The sequence below is a fragment of the Oncorhynchus gorbuscha genome, linkage group LG01, assembly GCF_021184085.1.
Source record: "Oncorhynchus gorbuscha isolate QuinsamMale2020 ecotype Even-year linkage group LG01, OgorEven_v1.0, whole genome shotgun sequence".
NCBI classification, from domain to species: Eukaryota; Metazoa; Chordata; class Actinopteri; order Salmoniformes; family Salmonidae; genus Oncorhynchus; species Oncorhynchus gorbuscha.
The window spans coordinates 78,369,212-78,389,554 of NC_060173.1; the positions used below are offsets into that span (position 1 = coordinate 78,369,212).

Below are 20,343 nucleotides of genomic sequence, written 5' to 3' on the forward strand. Positions count from 1 at the left end.
GCTGAGCTCCAGTGTGTGGTCCCCACAGTCCATAGAGTACAGCCTCCAGCAGTTCTGCCTGCCTTACCTCCGCCTCTCCTGTCTCCTGCAGCACCATCTTTATGGGGACAACCTGTCAGGCTGCCCGGTACGGTTACTGCTACTGTTCCGCACTTCTCTGCCTGCGTCTCTGTTCCATAGCTGCTCCAACCTCACGGCTTTAACTCATACTGACCATTTGTTCTGTTTCAGGAGGAAGAAGAGTTCTCAGGCCTGGCTGGCTGTTTAGGTCTCCTTGACCCAGCCCCTCAACCATCTAACCCCATGTACAGTGCCTCATGTCTGGACTGGACGGTCAGTGCTTTCGAACTGATGTCTCAATGGTGCTCTGAGGTCACAGGGCTCGCCGACACTCAGGCTGAGAAATCAATGGTAGGTTTGAGGCTGAGCACTTCTCTCCACCAATCGTTCTCCAGTATATCGTCTCCAAAACACCAATGGTGGCGTCATTCTTTTCCCTTGTTCTTTTGGTACTAGTGACACCATGCGTTAGCTGTGGCGCTGAATATAACCCCTCTTCACCTCTGGGAGTGATGGTTTTTCACATACTACCTTTGTCAATCAGCACTGTCCTTTTCTGCCATACATCACACAATGAAATCTCCCATCGCTTCACACAGCCATTCTGGATGATTCCCGCATACCTTTCAACGGTGGACATTGTTTATTGTCGCACCCTGGAGCTGAAGGGCATACACAAAATGTGGCATATAGGAACTTAAGAATTTATTCGGTAGAAGGCTTAAAACAGGCCAGCTTTTATTTCCTATATTTCTAAATCCTTTTTAGTAGCAAGTGGAGAGACTCAATGCCCAAACTGAAATGAATGTACAGTAACCTCAGTGTTTCTTGGGCTGATGCTTAGAGGAGCAGGAAACAAAGTGCTGTGGTATTTTCTTTGATGTCTTAAGGCTGCTGAGCCAGGCCGATGAGTCCGCTTACTAAAAGAGTCTATTGACAGGAGGTTAGAGAGCGAGTGGACGAGCACATGGTTAAATGAAAGGGACTTCGGAATCAGCTCTCGAGCGTTGGATTGGCTTTCTTAAGTTATGGGCTGCTGAAGTTTAGGCCTCCCGTGGACACAGCACAATCGTGAGCCAGATAAAGCCCCCCCAGCTCCCATTGTCTAAAAAGTCTGCACAATGTGGTCCGAGCTGTTACAGAGGATTGCCTAGGGCACAAAGTTGGGGTTCGTAATTGGAATAATGTTGTGACTGCCGTGGTTAATTTCCCTCCATCCAGACTTTGCTTGTCCAGGATCTGCAGTGGGCCTCCCCTCACCTCCTCCACTTACCAGACAACTACAACACCATCTTCCAGTACTACCACAAGAAGGCCTGCACTGCCTGCAAAAAAGTGCCAAAGGACCCGGCGCTTTGCCTCGTCTGTGGCACCTTCGTCTGCCTCAAAGGGCTGTGCTGCAAGCAGCACGGGATCTGCGAATGCGTTTGGGTGAGTGGCCCTGCTTTTCAAAGGCTGTATTAGACTATATCTGAAAAGAGAGCATGATTTTTATATTTCTTATTCAGCGAGTGGCTTCATTTTTTTTTAGGTCATTGATGGATATTATTACTCTCTTGTACAAAATAAGAACTTGCATGCTTGGGTGGCGCTGCTGGGTGCAGAGGACAATGTGTTTTGGTGAATAGGTTGTGCGTGTCTGTCTTTAGCACTCTCAGCACTGTGGCGCCGCCACAGGCATCTTCCTATTGATCAACGCCTCGGTCATCATCATCATCCGAGGACACCGCTTCTGCCTGTGGGGCTCCGTTTACCTGGATGCCCATGGAGAGGAGGACCGCGATCTACGGTACAAATACACGCCATAGACCCTTTGCATTTACACTTCAGTTTCATCTCACACAATCATCTTGTCAGGTTCTCACTAGAATGGTTGATGTGGGGGGGGGGGGACTATGCTGAAAACATTATTGAAGTCACATTTTCTATTCTGTTTTTTACAGCCGTGGAAAGCCCCTGTTTCTATGTGTGGAGAGGTATAGAGTGCTGGAGCAACAGTGGGTCTCGCACACCTTCGATCACATCAACAAGCGCTGGGGGCCTCACTACAACGGACTGTAAGGTCACCTGAACCCTCACCCTGATGGGAAAGAATCTCTTTGGTTTATGTGTCTGCCTCTGTAAAACATATGGGAATCTTATCATGTGATATAAACAAACATGCAGTGAGGGTGTTACTGCCACAGCCTTGGTTTATGTGAAGTTTTGTGTACAATCATGCCTAAAAACTAACAGTGTGTGTTTTTTTTATTTAAGTGATTTACTGTGTGGATTTTAACTGGGAGAAAGCACAACTTTGCCCAGTAACAGATTGGTTCTGAAGTGGTTTAGAAGACAGAAATATTTTTTTGGGGGGGCTCAGTCGGGTGAGTATTTGTACACTGATTGGCTAACAGTATGAGCTCGAGAGATATACATATAGACAAATTTGCCCTTGGTAATGTTAATGATAAGCATATTGTCACAATGTATGGGTTGGTGCATATCCCTCATTTTTCAGACTTTGTACTGCTGGCATGGGTTTAAAGCTCTTGATAAGTATAGCGATGTTATTGCAAATTGTGTTCTCGGTGTGTTTGTTGGGACATTATGGTAGGTGACAAGTCCACTCAGAGTTTATTGCCGTCAAGCACAGGCTCTTCTTTTTTACAGTGTAGTTGCAATTCATCCTCAGGTATATTTTTTTTTGTTGCTGTAGTTTAGAATACAACATTTTAAATATTTAAATAAATGCTGGTGCTCATTGTTCAAATAAGTAATTTTACTTTTTGTAAAGATTTTTTATTTTCTAAAGAAATAAATGCTTTACGTTTATGGTAGATGACTGGCAAACATGGTCGCTATTGGTCTTTGCAGTCCTGCCTTTACTTAGGCTCCAGCCAGGTCCCTGAGGAAACTCAATGACCACTCACCCGTCTGGCCACAGTAGAGTACACATAAGACTGGTGTGGAGTATCTGTCTACTGTAATTGGCATGCTCTTTTTCCAAAACTTCCATTGCTGAGAATCATTTCAAGTGCATTGGGATTTTGCTAGAGTTTAAATATTTGAATTTGGGGACTCAATGCATAAGTTATACTACTGATATGGCATTCTGTAAGGGAATGGTTGTAGTTTCATCTTTTTATGCTGATGAAGACTTTTGCAGTTTTAGATAGTACAGTTGAATAATTTTTTGTGAGTACATGGGCAATACTGGTTTGGCCTTTCACATTTCTTTTGAGTTGCTCTGTGAAGTTATAGTAAATGTATTGGAAGATGTATATGGGCACATAATGCAAAACGCTATCTTTGATTAACTAAAGGAACTAGTTGAAGATTGCTTTCAGTCTCTTCAAATTGTTATCTTTGAAACTCCATAAGATGTCATTTAGTTGGTTTTGAGAAGTGTAATAGTGTTAACCTTAACATAACAAATGGATGTCATTCACCTAATCCACACTTGTGGTACAATATATTTTTTTATACTGTTAAATAACCAATCTGTTTATTTTCTTTTGGTTGCCAAAGGTTATAATTAAAGTAGCTATATTTACAGTGCCTTCGGAAAGTATTCAGACCCCTTGACTTTTTCCACATTTTCAGTTACAGGCTTATTCTGAAATTGTTTTTTGACCCCAATTTACACACACTACCCCATAATGATAAAGCAAAAATCTTTTTTTTTTAAACAACAAAAAAACTGATATCACATTTACATAAGTATTCAGACCCTTTACTCAGTACTTTGTTGAAGCACCTTTGGCAGCCATTACAGCATCGAGTCTTCTTGGGTATGATGCTACAAGCTTGGCTCACCTGTATTTGTGGAGTGTCTCCCATTCTTCTCTGCAGATCCTCTCCAGCTCTGTCAGGTTGGATGTGGAGTGTTGCTGCATAGCTTTTTTCAGGTCTCTCCAGAGATGTTCGATCGGTTTCAAGTCCGGGCTCTGGCTGGGCCACTCAAGGACATGTGTGCTTAGTCGTTGTCCTGTTTGAATGTGAACCTTTGCCCCAGGTCTTGAGCTATCTGGAGCTTGTTTTTAAGGATCTCTGTTCTTTGCTCTGTTCATCTTTGCCTCGATCCTGACTAGTCTCCCAGTCCCTGATAAACCTCCCCACGGGATGATGCTGCCACCACTATGCTTCACCGTGATGGTGCCAGGTTTTCTCCAGACGTGATGCTTGGCATTCAGGCCAAAGAGTTCAATCTTGGTTTCACCAGACCAGAGAATCTTGTTTCCTTTAGGTGCGTTTTGACAAACTCCAAGCGGGCTGTCGAGCCTTCATTTTGGCTAGGCGGCCAGCTCTAGGAAGTCTTGGTGGTTCCAAACTTCCATTTAAAAATGATGGATGCCACTGTGTTCTTGGGGACCTGCAGAAATGTTTTGGTACCCTTCCCCAAATCTGTGCCCCGACACAATCCTGTCTCGGAGCTCTACAGACAATTCCTTTGACCTCATGGCTTGGTTTTTGCTCTGACATGTACTGTCAACTGTGGGACCTTGTCTAGACCGGTGTGTGCCTTTCCAAATCACGTCCAATCAATTGAATTTACCACAGATGGACTCATATCAAGTAGTAGCAACATCAAGGATGATCAATGGAAACAGGATGCACCGGAGCTTAATTTCAAGTCACATAGCAAAGGGTCTGAATACGTATGTAAGTAAATAAGGTATTTCTGTTTTTAATAAATTTGCAAACATTTTTAAACCAGTTTTTGCTTTGTCAATATGGGTTATTGTGTGTAGATTGAGTTTTTATTTTATTTTATCCATTTTAGAATACGGCTGTAACCTAAAATTGTGGAACAAGTCAAGGGGTCTGAATACTTTCCGAAGGCACTGTATAAGGAAGACATTCCCCTATGCCTAAATTTCTCAAATTTTAAGATATTTCATTGGGTCATGGATGCATTACAACATAAGACATCAGATTTCAATACCCATAATATACCATAGTCATGAGATTGTTTTAATCACAGTTTTTGAGTTTGGTGTCTGAAATGCTTAGTTTCAATTACCATGTCTCCAACTGGAAGAGTAGATCATTCTCAAGTTGTGCCTGAAAGAGTAATATTGCCATTGTTTTGTGAAAAATCCCTGGGTAATTTATTCTGGTGAAAAGATTTGGTGAATTGCTGGTCCACATCGTGCTCAAAGGAGGTACATTTTTAGGGGGAAAAAACGCGCATGCTGCTTATGTGTACTGTTTCCCTTTCTTTTTGCAGTCCCCACTTTGTACATGACTGCAACAGAAAATCCAATGAGTGAGTGTACATGCTAATTGAAAGCTTTTTGTGTGTTCACCTGTATGAATGAAAATAAGAAAACACAGTACATTACTGTAGGTGCTGATTCATACTTTCTGAGTTGGATCAGAAAGTGTGACTTAGACATTTATTGCAAAATGTAACATATGTGAATAAAATATAAACTGACTCGTTTATCTTCATTGTCCACGCTAACGTATTTTAGATTTCTCTATGGACCAAATTATTTTATTCTCACTAGTTTTCTTCCCTGTCCCATTCAGTGTAGTTAATTAACATAATTAGCCTGCAGCAAAGCCCCTTGTGTTTCCTGTGTCTACGCTGGCTATGATTTCTCAGGACATCAAGTCGGAGGTTAGCTCCATGGTAACCCTTAATAGTAGGTCTCTTAGCACTAACATGTACATCCTGTTCTTACATTCAACTGTTCAGTACATTTGGGAAAATAAGAAACTGAATGGTTCAAATGGAAAATAATTCTACACAAATATTCAGCCACAAGTGACAGGTAACCACCCTCCCCACATTGTTTCTCCCAGACACTCGGTCAACATTCTGCTCTCCGCTCTGGTCATATGGGAAAATCCCATCTTTATTTTTATTTCACCTTTATTTAACCAGGTAGGCAAGTTGAGAACAAGTTCTCATTTACAATTGTGACCTGGCCAAGATAAAGCAAAGCAGTTCGACAGATACAACGACACAGAGTTACACATGGAGCAAAACAAACATACAGTCAATAATACAGTATAAACAAGTCTATATACAATGTGAGCAAATGAGGTGAGAAGGGAGGTAAAGGCAAAAAAGGCCATGGTGGCAAATTAAATACAATATAGCAAGTAAAACACTGGAATGGTAGTTTTGCAATGGAAGAATGTGCAAAGTAGAAATAAAAATCTCCCTTTCTACACCACCATTATAAGCAGCCTCTCTTCTGTGCTCTTGTCAAATTTGAATGATTGCATATAGGAAATGTATTGGTACAGTGCTTACATCATGAGAAGCCCCCCCCCCAAAAAAAAAAAAACATACTATAATTGAAAAACACATTGGTTACAATTGATTCAGATTGATCAACTTGTTGCAGCTTGAGGATCTCAGGGCATTGTTGCATAAGTGTGCAGATGGAACAGATCATTGCTCTGGGAGTGCTATGGATCATTTGCTCATTGGCTGCTTGGGCTGAACATAGTAGCCAGATTTAATCTACAATCTGAAATAATTTTACAGGAAGAGCTATCATTTCTACTTTAGCATATACATTCAGTGGCTTTGTCTTTGTAGTTAGGAATAAAGGATGCTGTGCAATTTGGTTGAGTTCAATTCAAACATTTTAAAGGAGAAACATGTTGGCAAATAGGCCAATCACAATGCGTTGTTGCCGGGAAATGAGGGCATCTCATGCCAACTATGACTGCAACAGATTTGTGCACTGAAGTAAAATTGAGTTGAAATTGCAAAGACTAAAGGCCTCTCCAACGAAATTACCAATACCTTACAAAGCCTCTATGTCATGGCATCTCCAGTTAGTGAAATTTGTCGGACATCCAGAAGATACCAGCAGAGAATCCTAAGAGTTTCAACATTGATGAAATAGTTTGCTAGGCCAAGGCCTTATTCTGAGATGGACGCTTATTATCACACGAACACGGAAATATCCGCCACAGGTATCATCCCTAAATGTAAGGGATTTGTTGGTTCCGTGCTTTGGTAAAAAACCTTCAGTTAATAATTGTATGTATTTGTAAGACCTTATATGCTATGTTTTATATTATCCTAAATAAGAAGTATGGAGTGCAGAAGTAGCCCGAAGAGCAACTGTCTTAGGGTATGTTACATCCTCTCAATTGCTTATCAAGTTCCTCTTAATTAAATCATTGACGGGTTAGTGACGGTCACTACTATCCGGGAATCCTCGGGACGTCCCTACCATAAACCCTAATCCCTATTTACCTAACCTTAATACTTACCTTAACTATTTTACATATCAACTTCAATGGGGTAGGGATAGCAAGGACACGTTGGTGACCGTGGTTCGTGAGAATACGGAGAAAATCAGTTTGGACATGTCGCTATGGAATGTAGCCTATTAAGTGAATGATACTGCATGTCTGCATTATGCTAAAAACTTTGGTCATGGTATGGTTACAAACGTCGGAATTTCGTTCGTTGTCTCCACATTCCTTAGATGGTTTACAGAAATGAGTCACCTGAAAGAGTTGAGAAACCTGTGAACTGGCCATGTCATGTAGCGAAAACTATTACATTGAAAGGAACATTTGTTATTGAGTTGTTACTTATGCCACTGACAAGATGTTTGATAAGTTCTTATTTGTGTCTTTTCTATCATTTAAATCATTTACAGGGTCCAGGTTCACAAACGGAAATGCAGAAGCTGCAAAGGACAGGGTAATGTAGCTCAGTTGGTAGAGCATGGCGCTTGTAACGCCAGGGTAGTAGGTTCGATTCCCGGGACCACCCATACGTAGAATGTATGCACACATGACTGTAAGTCGCTTTGGATAAAAGCGTCTGCTAAATGGCATATATTATATATTTATTAATAAATAAATAAATATTCAACATGTTTTTATTTTTATTGAACCTTTATTTAACTAGGCAAGTCAGTTAAGAACAAAATCTTATTTACAATGATGGTCTAACAGGGAACAGTGGGTTAACTGCCTTGTTCAGGGGCAGGCCGACAGATTTTTACCTTGTCAGCTCAGGGGTTCGATCGAGCAGCCCAAAGCTCTAACCAATAGGCTACCTGCTGACTATTGTAATATATGATCACGATTGTCTGAAATTAAATTTCTGTCGTTTGAAAGGAAATTAAGTTATATATTTTTTGTTATTTTATCTCTTAAAAATAGATATCTATGGTGAGGGCAACAGTACCAAAAATGAACCTATGCCTACAGTACCTTACAAAGAGTGGTGAATACTGTAGGCTGACATGAAGCTCACATTAAGGCTTTGAGAAAATACTAGATGGAACTCATGGCCAAATATGAATGGTCCCTATCACTCAATACCAAGCCACTTGCATTCACACAGGCCTCCTGTATAGGCTTGACTACTGTATGCATTGGCTACAACCTTTTACAAACTCATAACAACCTAAATGCTAGTTTTGGTCACAGTCATTTCTCTATGAAACTTGTATGATAAAATACAGTGCACATTGGATAAATGTATAGTATTGACGATAGGGTGTGTTTTTACTCAATGCTCAGGGGACATGATAACACGAGGAAAATCACCTCAATGACAAATACAGTACCAGTCAAATGCTTGGACACACCTCATTCAAGGGTTTTTCTTTATTTTTACTATTTTCTACATTGTAGAATAATAGTGAAGACATCAAAACTATGAAATACCACATATGGAATCATGTAACCAAAACAGTGGTAAACAAATCCAAATACACTGCTCAAAAAAATAAAGGGAACACTTAAACAACACAATGTAACTCCAAGTCAATCACACTTCTGTGGAATCAAACTGTCCACTTAGGAAGCAACACTGATTGACACTACATTTCACATGCTGTTGTGCAAATGCTATAGACAACAGGTGGAAATTGTAGGCAATTAGCAAGACACCCCCAATAAAGGAGTGGTTCTGCAGGTGGTGACCACGGACCACTTCTCAGTTCCTATGCTTCCTGGCTGATGTTTTAGTCACTTTTGAATGCTGGTGGTGCTTTCACTCTAGTGGTAGCATGAGATGGAGTCTACAACCCACACAAGTGGCTCAGGTAGTGCAGCTCATCCAGGATGACACATCAATGCGAGCTGTTGCAAGAAGGTTTGCTGTGTCTGTCAGCATGGTGTCCAGAGCATGGAGGCGCTACCAGGAGACAGGCCAGTACATCAGGAAACGTGGAGGGGGCCGTAGGAGGGCAACAACCCAGCAGCAGGACCGCTACTTCCGCGTTTGTGCAAGGACGAGCAGGAGGAGCACTGCCAGAGCCCTGCAAAATGACCTCCAGCAGGCCACAAATGTGCATGTGTCTGTTTCTGACCATTTGAGCAGACTCCATGAGGGTGGTATGAGGGCCCGACGTCCACAGGTGAGGGTTGTGCTTACAGCCCAACACCGTGCAGGACGTTTGGCATTTGCCAGAGAACACCAAGATTGGCAAATTCGCCACTGGCGCCCTGTGCTCTTCACAGATGAAAGCAGGTTTACACTGAGCACGTGACAGACGTGAGTCTGGAGACGCCGTGGAGAACGTTCTGCTGCCTGCAACATCCACCAGCATGACAGGTTTGGCGGTGGGTCAGTCATGGTATGGGGAGGCATTTCTTTGGGGGGCCGCACAGCCCTCCATGTGCTCGTCAGAGGTAGCCTGACTGCCATTAGGTACCCAGATGAGATCCTCAGACCCCTTGTGAGACCATATGCTGGTGCGGTTGGCCCTGGGTTCCTCCTAATGCAAGACAATGCTAGACCTCATGTGGCTGGAGTGTGTCAGCAGTTCCTGCAAGAGGAAGGCATTGATGCTATGGACTGGCCCGCCCATTCCCCAGACCTGAATCCAATTGAGCACATCTGGGACATCATGTCTCACTCCATCCACCAACGCCACGTTGCACCACAGACTGTCCAGGAGTTGGCAGATGCTTTAGTCCAGGTCTGGGAGGAGATCCCTCAGGAGACCATCCGCCACCTCATCAGGAGCATGCCCAGGCATTGTAGGGAGGTCATACAGGCACGTGGAGGCCACACGCACTACTGAGCCTCATTTTGACTTGTTTTAAGGACATTACATCAAAGTTGGCACAGCCTGTAGTGTGGTTTTCCACTTTAATTTTTAGTGTAACTCCAAATCCAGACCTCCATGGGTTGATACATTTGATTTCCATTGATAATTTTTGTGATTTTGTTGTCAGCATATTCAACTATGCAAAGAAAAAGTTAATAAGAATATTTCATTCATTCAGATCTAGGATTTTTTGAGCAGTGTATATTTGATATTCTACAAAGTAGCTACCCTTTGCCTTGATGACAGGTTTGCATACTCTTGGAATTCTCTGAACCAGCTTCATGAATGCCTGATTCACATAGTCTCCTCTGAACAGTTGATGTTGAGATGTGTCTGTTACTTGAACTCTGTGAAGCATTTCTTTGGGCTGCAATCTGAGGTGCAGTTACCTCATAAACATATCCTCTGTAGCAGAAATAACTCTGGGTCTTCTTTTCCTGTGGTGGTCCTCATGAGAGCCAGTTTCATCATAGCGCTTGATAGTTTTTTCAAGTGCAGTCTCAAAAACTTTCAAAGTTCTTGACATTTTCCGGATTGCACTGACTTTCATGTCTTAAAGTAATGATGGACTGTTGTTTCTCTTTGCTTATTTGAGCTGTTCCTGCCATAATATGGACTTGGTCTTTTACCAAATAGAGCTATCTTCTATATACCATCCCTACCTTGTCACAACACAACTAATTGCCTTAAACACATTAAGAATTAAATAAATTCCACAAGTGAACTTTTAACAAGGCACACCTGTTAATTGAAATGCATTCCAGGTAACTACCTTGTGAAGCTGGTTGAGAGAATGCCAACAGTGTGGAACGCTGTCATCAAGGCAAAGGGTGGCTACTTTGAAGAATCTCAAATATGAAATATCTTTAGATTTATTTAACACTTTTTCTGGTTACTACATGATTCCATGGCACCTGAATATTTAGAACTAGATCGCATTGCTGATTACCACTGCATGAATAACTTATCACGGCTGATGAGCATGATTTGGTCAGGGACATGTTGCTAGGATAGACACAGAGACACACTTAGCAGAATGTGATGGGGAATCAACTGTTACAAATAACGTACAAGGTATGCAAGAATCTCAAATATAAAATGTATTTAGATTTATTTAATACTTTTTTGGTTACTACATTATTCCATATGTGTTATTTCATAGTTTTGACCCTTGAATGAGTAGGTGTGTTCAAACCTTTGACTGGTACTGTATATATTTTCATTTTAGCCATCGAAAGAGTACTTTCCTGTGAGCAATAGCAGCTGGACTGGCAATATCCTACTAATTCAGATCAGAGGCTTGAGCACCAGGAGAAAGTTGATATTGTAGAGTGGGTGTCTGATGCTGCCAGCCACTTTAGCCACACAGCTGCTCTCTAGCAATAGCCTGGCATAGATGTCTGGGCAACAGGAGAATCAACATGTATGCAATGCAGAGACTAGACCCGCATGCTTAGAAACAAAATGGATCTATTCATTGAGAGTAAATCAATGGCTCCAAAAAAACATTTTCATCTTATTGATGCACAAGGCATGTGTGATTTACTGCATTTGAACGGGCCTGAGCTGGTCAAATTAATTTCCGGGGATAAATGATGATAGCATTGTCTTTTATCTGAAGTCTTACAGGGAGGAAAATGATTGGGCGGTCTCGTCTAGTGTTACACGCGCAGACTTTCAAAGAAGGCTATTCTCTCCCTCTTGTCCCACGTTGTTTGCTTTCTTTGAGGAAGGACACATTGAAGGGACATCCGTCACCACTTTGCGCTGCATGTTTTAGATCCGTTATATCCATCTCGTGTCAAGCCATCACTCACCCTGCTCCTACGCCAATTCATAAATCTATCCACGTTGGTGCAGTGACAGAGAGAGACCTGGTGGTCCAAATATCGTTTACCTTTTTTCTTGTAAACTGGTGCTCAAAATAAATGCCTCCCCCATCTCCCACATGGTCAGTCAACCTCTGTGATACATTGCACTTATGTGACAAACTGAAGAGATGTGAGATTTGAACTCCTCTCATTGAGAATATTCATCATTCAGGGAATATGGATTACATACATATGTAAATGTTTTGTCTGATCCATCACGCACTACTACTTAGTCAGGTGAATGTTTAGGCACCTCTTACTTTGTACCTTTGAACCATCATGTTGTTTATGGCCTCCCTTTATACAGACTGATTTATTACAGGCCTAACCCATCTGCTTTGATGGGTTAGGCCTGATACTATGGGGCAGTTTCCCGGACACAGATTAAACCTATTCCTGGACTAAAAAGCAAACTCAATGGAGAATTATTATTATTTTACCTTTATTTAACTAGGCAAGTCAGTTAAGAACAAATTCTTATTTTCAATGACGGCCTAGGAACAGTGGGTTAACTGCCTGTTCAGGGGCAGAACGACAGATTTGTACCATGAACTTGCAACCTTTCGGTTACTAGTCCAACACTCTAACCACTAGGCTACCCTGCCACCCCAAGATAATTACTATTGAAAAGGCTGAATCTGTGTCCAAGAAACCACCCCCCCATCATGTGATTACTTAATATGGCTTAATATCCCACCTGTCATTGGTTAAAGACACCAAAGTCAGATAGAAAATTATATATATATATATATTTTAAAGCAATTGTAATGGTAAGCTCTTTCAGTTTGATTTGTGTGGAGCCTGGGATTGGGGTAGAGAAAAGCACCATTCAAGGTAATCCCAGGCCAATCCAATTGATGCTGAAGACATTGAAGTATTGTTAGTGGTGTCTTGCTGGACATCGACAGGGTCCCTGTGGTGCGTGCTAATCCAGATTCCCAGTGCAATGCTACTTGTTACATGCCCCCTCGGAGATAAGCAAGCGTCATTGGTATGGGTCTTGTTTTACTATGAGACACTTTAGTCATTTGTCTGCAGTCAAAGGCTTAATGAGTCACAGAATAACACTCCCGATGTAAGTATCGTCGTTTGGTTTGAATTTTGCTTTCTCATCGGCTGCTTTAAACCTGTTAAGTGCCTCCCTTGGCCAAATAGATGTGTCATTGGGCTCAATGAGTCGTTTAGTGGTCTACTGTATAATATCATATATAGCAAGCTGTTAATATCTTTATTGATATAGCGGTAATGAGAAAGTGTGTTTTGGTGAAGCATTGCATGTAGATCAGTGTGGTCAAAGCCATATGCAGGATGTTTTGAAGCTAAGCTATACTGACATGTTGCCTGTTATCTTTCCTTGATTAGCAAAGCTTCCCGAGAGAGGAGAAAGTGTTGGCAGGGATACACATTTCATTTAGTTCCAACATGCGTGAACATGAATGAAGAATTTCACTTGGAGCTCTATAATTCAATGTAGGAGGCTGCTGTACGGTCTGGAGAGCCTGCCGAATCCTTTGGCTGACTGCAGGGACCATTGGTAAAGGAACCTATGGAAAGTTCTAGAGTGAACAACAGGAAGGATGGGAGTCAGGCATCAGTCAAAGCCCTGCATCCAATTCATGTAAGTTAAACGTGATTGGGAGTCCCATAGGGCGGTGCACAATTGGCCTAGCATCGTTAGGGTTTGGCCGGGGTTGGCCATCATTGTAAATAAGAATTTGTTCTTAACTAACTTGCCTAGTTAAATAACGGTCAAATGAAAATTAAATAAAAATGCAAAAGAGACACAATCAATTGATTATGTCTCTTTAGAAAGTTGAGGTGCCAGTAATGTCAACCCTTACCAATGATAACGCTAAACCAAACAAATGAAAAGGAAATCATCTCTGTTTTTCTTGACTATTGTTTGCCTTGTCTCATTATAAATCAAATCCTATCAAATGTATGTATATAGCCCTTCTTACATCAGCTGAAATATCAAAGTGCTGTACAGAAACCCAGCCTAAAACCCCAAACAGCAAGCAATGCAGGTGTAGAAGTACGGTGGTTAGGAAAAACTCCCTAGAAAGGCCAAAACCCTAGGAAGAAACCTAGAGAGGAACCAGGCTATGAGGGGTGGCCAGTCCTCTTCTGGCTGTGCCGGTTGGAGATTATAACAGAACATGGCCAAGATGTTCAAATGTTCATAAATGACCAGTATGGTCAAATAATACTAATCACAGTAGTTGTCGAGGGTGCAACAAGTCAGCACCTCAGGAGTAAATGTCAGTTGGCTTTTCATATCCGTTCATTGAGAATATCTCTACCGCTCCTGCTGTCTCTAGAGAGTTGAAAACAGCAGGTCTGGGACAGGTAGCATGTCCGGTGAACAGGTCAGGCTTCCATAGCCGCAGGCAGAACAGTTGAAACTGGAGCAGCAGCACGGCCAGGTGGACTGGGGATAGCAAGGAGTCATCATGCCAGGTAGTCCTGAGGCATGGTCCTCCAAGAGAGAGAAAGAAAGAAAGAGAGAATTTGAGAGAGCATACTTAAATTCACACAAGACACCGGATAAGACAGGAGAAATACTCCAGATAGAACAGACTGACCCTAGCCCCCCGACACATAAACTACTGCAGCATAAATACTGGAGGCTGAGACAGGGAGGGTCAGGAGACACTGTGGCCCCATCCGATGATACCCCCGGACAGGGCCAAACAGGCAGGATATAACCCCACCCACTTTGCCAAAGCACAGCCCCCACACCACTACAGGGATAAGCCGAGTATAGCCCACAAAGATCTCCGCCACGGCACGTCAGTGACTCAATCCACTCAAGTGATGCACCCCTCCTAGGGACGGCATGGAAGAGCACCAGTAAGCCAGTGACTCAGCCCCTGTAATAGGGTTAGAGGCAGAGAATCCCAGTGGAGAGAGGGGAACCGGGCAAGGCAGAGACAGCAAGGGCGGTTCGTTGCTCCAGAGCCTTTCCATTCACCTTCACACTCCTGGGCCAGACTACACTCAATCATATGACCTACTGAAGAGATGAGTCTTCTGTAAAGACTTAAAGGTTGAGACCGAGTCTGCTTCTCTCACATTCCTTAAAAATTGAGCACTATAGGAGAAAGCCCTGCCTCCAGCTGTTTGCTTAGAAATTCTAGGGATAATTAGGAGGCCTGCGTCTTGGGAGGGGTCAATGTAAATAGTCTACTATATGACTATTTGATGAATTGTTCAGCAGTCTTATGGCTTGGAGGTAGAAGCTGTTATGGAGCCTTTTGGTCCTAGACTTGGCACTCCACTACCACTTGCCATGCGGTAGCTGAGAGAACAGTCTATGATTTGGGTGACTGGAGTCTTTGACGATTTTTTGGGCATTCATTTACATTTACATTTAAGTCATTTAGCAGACGCTCTTATCCAGAGCGACTTACTCTGACACCGCCTAATATATAGGACCTGGATGACAGGAAGCTTGTCCCCAGTGATATACTGGGCCGTACTCGCTACCCTCTGTAGCGCCTTACGGTCAGATGCCGAGCAGTTGCCATACCAGGCGGTGATACAACCGGTCAGGATGCTCTTGACCGGTTGGATGCTCCCCTGAGGGGGACAAGGTGTTGTCGTGCCCTCTTCACGACTGTCCTGGTGTGTTTGGACCATGATATTTTGTTGGTGATATGGACCCACTCCACTACAGTACTGTTGATGTTAATGGGGGCCTGTTCGGCCCACCTTTTCTTGTAGTCCACAATCAGCTCCTTTGTCTTGCTGACATTGAGGGAGAGGTTGTTGTCCTGGCATCACACTGCCAGGTCTCTGACCTCCTCCCTATAGTCTGTCATCAGGCCTACCACTGTTGTGTCGTCAGCAAACTTAATGATTGTGTTGGAGTCACACAGTCGTGGGTGAGGGGACTAAGCACGCAGATGTGTTGTTGCCTACCCTTACTACCTGGGGTCAGCCCATCAGGAAGTCCAGGATCCAGTTGCAGAGGGAGGTGTGTAGTCCCAGGGTCCTTATCTTAGTGATGAGCTTTTTGGGCGCTATGGTGTTGAACGCTGAGGTGTAGTCAATGAACAGCATTCTCACGCAGGTGTTCCTTTTGTCCAGGTGGGAAAGGGCAGTGTGGAGTGCGATTGAGATTGCTTCGTCTGTGGATCTGTTGGAGCGGTATGTGAATTGGAGTGGGTCTAGTTAGGATGGTGTTGATGTGAGCCAGGACCAACCTTTCAAGCACTTCATGGCTACTGATGTGCGTGGTACGGGGCGGTAATCATTTAGGCAGGTTACCTTCACTTCCTTGGACACAAGGACTATGGTGGTCTGCTTGAAACATGTTGGTATTAGACTCTGTCAGGGAGAGGTTGAAAATGTCAGTGAAGACACTTGCCAGTTGGTCCGTACATGTTTTGAGTGCACACGTCCTGGTAATCCGTCTGGCCCCGCGGCTTTGTGAATGTTGACCTGTTTAAAGATCTTGCTCACATTGGCTACCGAGAGCGTGATCACACAGTCACCAGGAACATCTGGTGCTCTCATGCATGCTTCAGTGTTGCTTGCCTCGAAGCGACTATAAAAGGCATTTAGCTCATCTGGTAGGCTCGCGTCACTGGGCAGCTCTCGGCTGGGGTTCCCTTTGTAGTCCGTAATCATTTTCAAGCCCTGCTACATCCAACGAGCATCAGTGCCGGTGTAGTAGGATTCAGTCTTAGTCCTGTATTGACGCTTTGCCTGTTTGATAGTTCGTCTGAGGGCGTAGCGGAATTTCTTATAAGCATCCCGATTAGTGTCCCGCTCCTTGAAAGCGGCAGCTCTAGCCTTTAGCTCGATGCAGATGTTGCCTGTAATCCATGGCTTCTGGTCGGGATATGTATGTACGGTCACTGTGGGGACGACGTTGTCGATGAACTTATTGATGAAGCCGATGACTGAGGTTGTATACTCCTTCATTGAATGAATCCCGGAAGATTTTCCAGTCTGTGCTAGCAAAACAGTCCTGTAGCGTAGCATCTGTGTCATCTGACCGCTTATGTATTGAGTGATTCGCTGGTACTCCAATGTACCTGTCCTTGTATTTACTGTTCCCAAGGAGATTCATTACCTGTCTCATTTTCATCCATTTCCACCCCATTTCTACACCCACTCTCCACAGTCGTCCTTACCATCTCCCTCCACCTTTATGTATGTCCCGACCTTAGTGATGTGCAGCCAGCTGCCAGACCTGTCTGTGGTGCTGAGGCCAGGGTGGCCTTCAGTGGCGCCATGTTGTGTTTGTGAGATTCAAGCTGAGTGCTTGCCTGTGATTGTGTCAGTGCTTCAATTCCTCTTGCACCTCTCACTGCCCCCCTGCTGCAGCTCCCTAGCTGGGTATGAAGATGTAGCTGCTTCCCTGCTCATCCCTCTTCTTGATGAGACTGCTGACAGTATTGTTCACGTATCCAGGAAGAGGAATTCTGCCTCTGTGACACTTTTTCTTCACTTCCACTGAGATTTAAACTGATATAGAAGATACTTCATTGATACTTCTAACCAAGAGTTAGTTTCCCTGTGTTTAATGGTTCCGGGCTCTGATTGAGGGTATTTTAGTTCCCTTACATTTCTAAAAAAGGATGTTGAAATCAAATTTAAGTATTTGTCGACACTTTGTTTTGTCTTTTGGTGTGTAGGTGTTCAGTCGACTGATGTTCATGTGTCCTCCTTGTCGAAGGATGTTGATGAGGAGATTGAGGCTGAGTACAACATCCTGAGGACCCTGTCCCACCACCCCAACATGGTCAAGTTCTATGGCATGTTCTACAAGTCAGACGGCCTCTGGATGGTTCTAGAAGTGAGATCGCCTGGGTTTTTCTGTCTCGCTTCCGTCTCGCCCAGCTTTACAATCCAGTCATATATTATATACTGTATCTACTGTACAACATGCAGTTAATCATTTAAGGGCTCATACAGTAGCACTTTGTCATTTGAGGCAATATAACCCAGTGGTGTGAGCTTGTCAGACAAGACTGTGTCTGATTGTGCTCAGTATAGGTACTGTAGCTGCACTTTATCGCCTTTGTTACATTTCCACCAATATGATCAACACAGTCTTACAGTAGACTACAGCCCATCTTTGTTGTTGTCTGTTTGAGCAGTAGAAAGATCACAAACGGTAGATTTACTTTAAAGAGCTGAGAGGAGGACACCATCCTACACTGGGGGAAAAATCTCAAGTTTAAAAGCTCTGGAAGGAGTTGTGACTCCAGTCTAATTGTATGTGTGGGAGGGATGGCTCTTGTAATTAATCATAATCTAGAGTGGTGAGTATTGGAGGAACCACTTGATTCTCACACACACACACAGCTGTGCAACGGGGGGCTCAGTCACAGATCTCATCAAAGGCCTGCTCATGCGAAGCCAACAGCTGCTGGAGCCCGTTATCACACAAATTTTATACGGTGCCCTCTTGGTGAGATGGCCAACTGCAAAATGCCTACTGACAGCAGGGTGTGGCATCCACACACCGTGGGCAGGGGATTGACTCAGGAGGTGGCAGGGTATGGGAGTAATACGCATGGCGGTAGACAGCTTTATTATTAATAAACAATTATTAATGGCATTACTGATGCTTATTAAGCCCCTCCTCCCGCCTGCCAGGGTCTCCAGCATTTACACAACAGCCAGATTATCCATTGTGACGTCAAAGGAAAAAACATGCTTCTCACCACCGAGGGAGGAGTCAAGCCTGTTGACTTTGGTAATGGCTGTGTTTTCCTGTTGTGGGGGCACTTCACTTCTGTCTGGGCCTTCATTTAAAGGTCCAATGCATCCTTTTTTATATCTCAATATCAAATCATTTATGGGATTGTTTTAAATTAAAATGTTCAAAAATAAACTAAAATATCTTCTTAGCAAAGAACAATTTCTCAAGTAAGACTTTTGCTAGGAATGTCTGGAAGTGGTCAGCGTGGGAAGCGGTAAACTGAGAACGAGCAGAGAGGTTTGGAAATCTCTTTCTTATTGGTTTATTAACTCATTTAGTACCTGGTGATGTCATCAGGCAGGCTAAAACTCCATCTCACCAAAACAGGCTGAAATTTCTGGGGGTCTTTTCAAAACAACTCTTACACTTAATGCACATTATCATAATTTTCACAATTTCACATTATTCCAACCTCATAGTGTGGAAATATACACTCAACAGCCAGTTTAATAGGTACACATCCATCGTCGGACCCCCTTTTGCCTCCAGAACAGACTGAATTATTTGGGACATTCTATAAGGTGTCAGAAATTCCACAAGGATGTTGGTCCATGCTGATGCAATGGCATCACGAGATACTGGATCCAGTGTGCCTGGCACCGATGATAATACCACTCTCAAAGTCGCTTCACTCGTTTTGCCCGTTCTAACATTTAATCGAACAGTAACTGAATGCCTCAATCTCTGTCTACCTGCTTTATATAGAAAAAGACACGGGACTTACTGTTTGTTAGGAGCGATCCATTTTCGTAAAACAGGGTGGTGTACATAAACTGGCCGGTGAGTGTATATAAAACACAGCACTATCACTATCACAGCACTATATTTTTGAACACATCGGGCCTTTAACAGATAACTCATTGATAGTTCACGGTTAATCCATTTTTTTATTTGTCCACATAAAAGCCTGTGATATTATTGGTAAATACAAACATATGGGCATCAATGCTGTGATGCAGTACTCTTTCCATGTCTTTGTTACCGACCCTATGTAACATCTTTGTATTTCATGGACGATAGCTTAACCTAAGGCTATTATTGCCAATTTAAATTGCATTATTTGATCCTTTGCGTATAAAAAAGAAAGCTGCTCTGGCAAATGACTTTGAGTTGCCCCAGGCATGTTTATGTCCTCTGTGTGCTGAGAATGAAGTGGAATCCTGCTGATAAAAATCTGTCCCACTTAATTAGAAATGATTATGGTGGTATGGCAGGTTAACACCCCAAGTGATATGCCATATCGCTATTGATTAATTCACACACTTTCCCTCTGTTTGTCATTCACATTCATGTAATATGCACACAAATATAGAGTACCAGTCAAAAGTTTGGACACACCTGCTCATTCAAAAGTTTTTCTTTATTTTTACTATTTTCAACATTGTAGAATAATAGTGAAGACATCAAAACTATTAAATAACAAATATGGAATCATGTAGTAAACAAAACAGTATTAAACAAATATTTTAGATTTTAGATTCTTTAAAGTAGCCACCCTTTGCCTTGATGACAGCTTTGCACACTCTTGGCATTCTCTCAAACAGCTTCATGAGGAATGCTTTTCCAACAGTCTTGAAGGAGTTCCCACATATGCTGAGCACTTGTTGGCTGCTTTTCCTTCACTCTGCGGTCCAACTCAACCCAAACCATCTCAATT

The 20,343-nt window shown here is 42.9% G+C and overlaps 1 protein-coding gene and 1 pseudogene across 4 annotated transcripts in view; both read left to right on the forward strand.

The window, feature by feature from the left end:
• The window catches only part of LOC124042992 (E3 ubiquitin-protein ligase ubr3-like), a 39,068-nt gene extending 35,262 nt beyond the window's left edge, over window positions 1–3,806 (forward strand). For all 4 annotated transcript variants that reach the window (XM_046361164.1, XM_046361172.1, XM_046361180.1 and 1 more), the window contains 5 exons: window positions 2–127; window positions 232–411; window positions 1,282–1,491; window positions 1,710–1,849; window positions 2,004–3,806. In XM_046361164.1, coding sequence (XP_046217120.1) covers window positions 2–127; window positions 232–411; window positions 1,282–1,491; window positions 1,710–1,849; window positions 2,004–2,121 — 774 coding nt within the window. In that variant the 3' untranslated portion in view covers window positions 2,122–3,806. The remainder of the gene's footprint in view (window position 1; window positions 128–231; window positions 412–1,281; window positions 1,492–1,709; window positions 1,850–2,003) is intronic.
• Window positions 3,807–13,387: 9,581 nt separating this feature from the next.
• Window positions 13,388–20,343, forward strand: part of LOC124047356 — a 96,501-nt pseudogene continuing 89,545 nt past the window's right edge.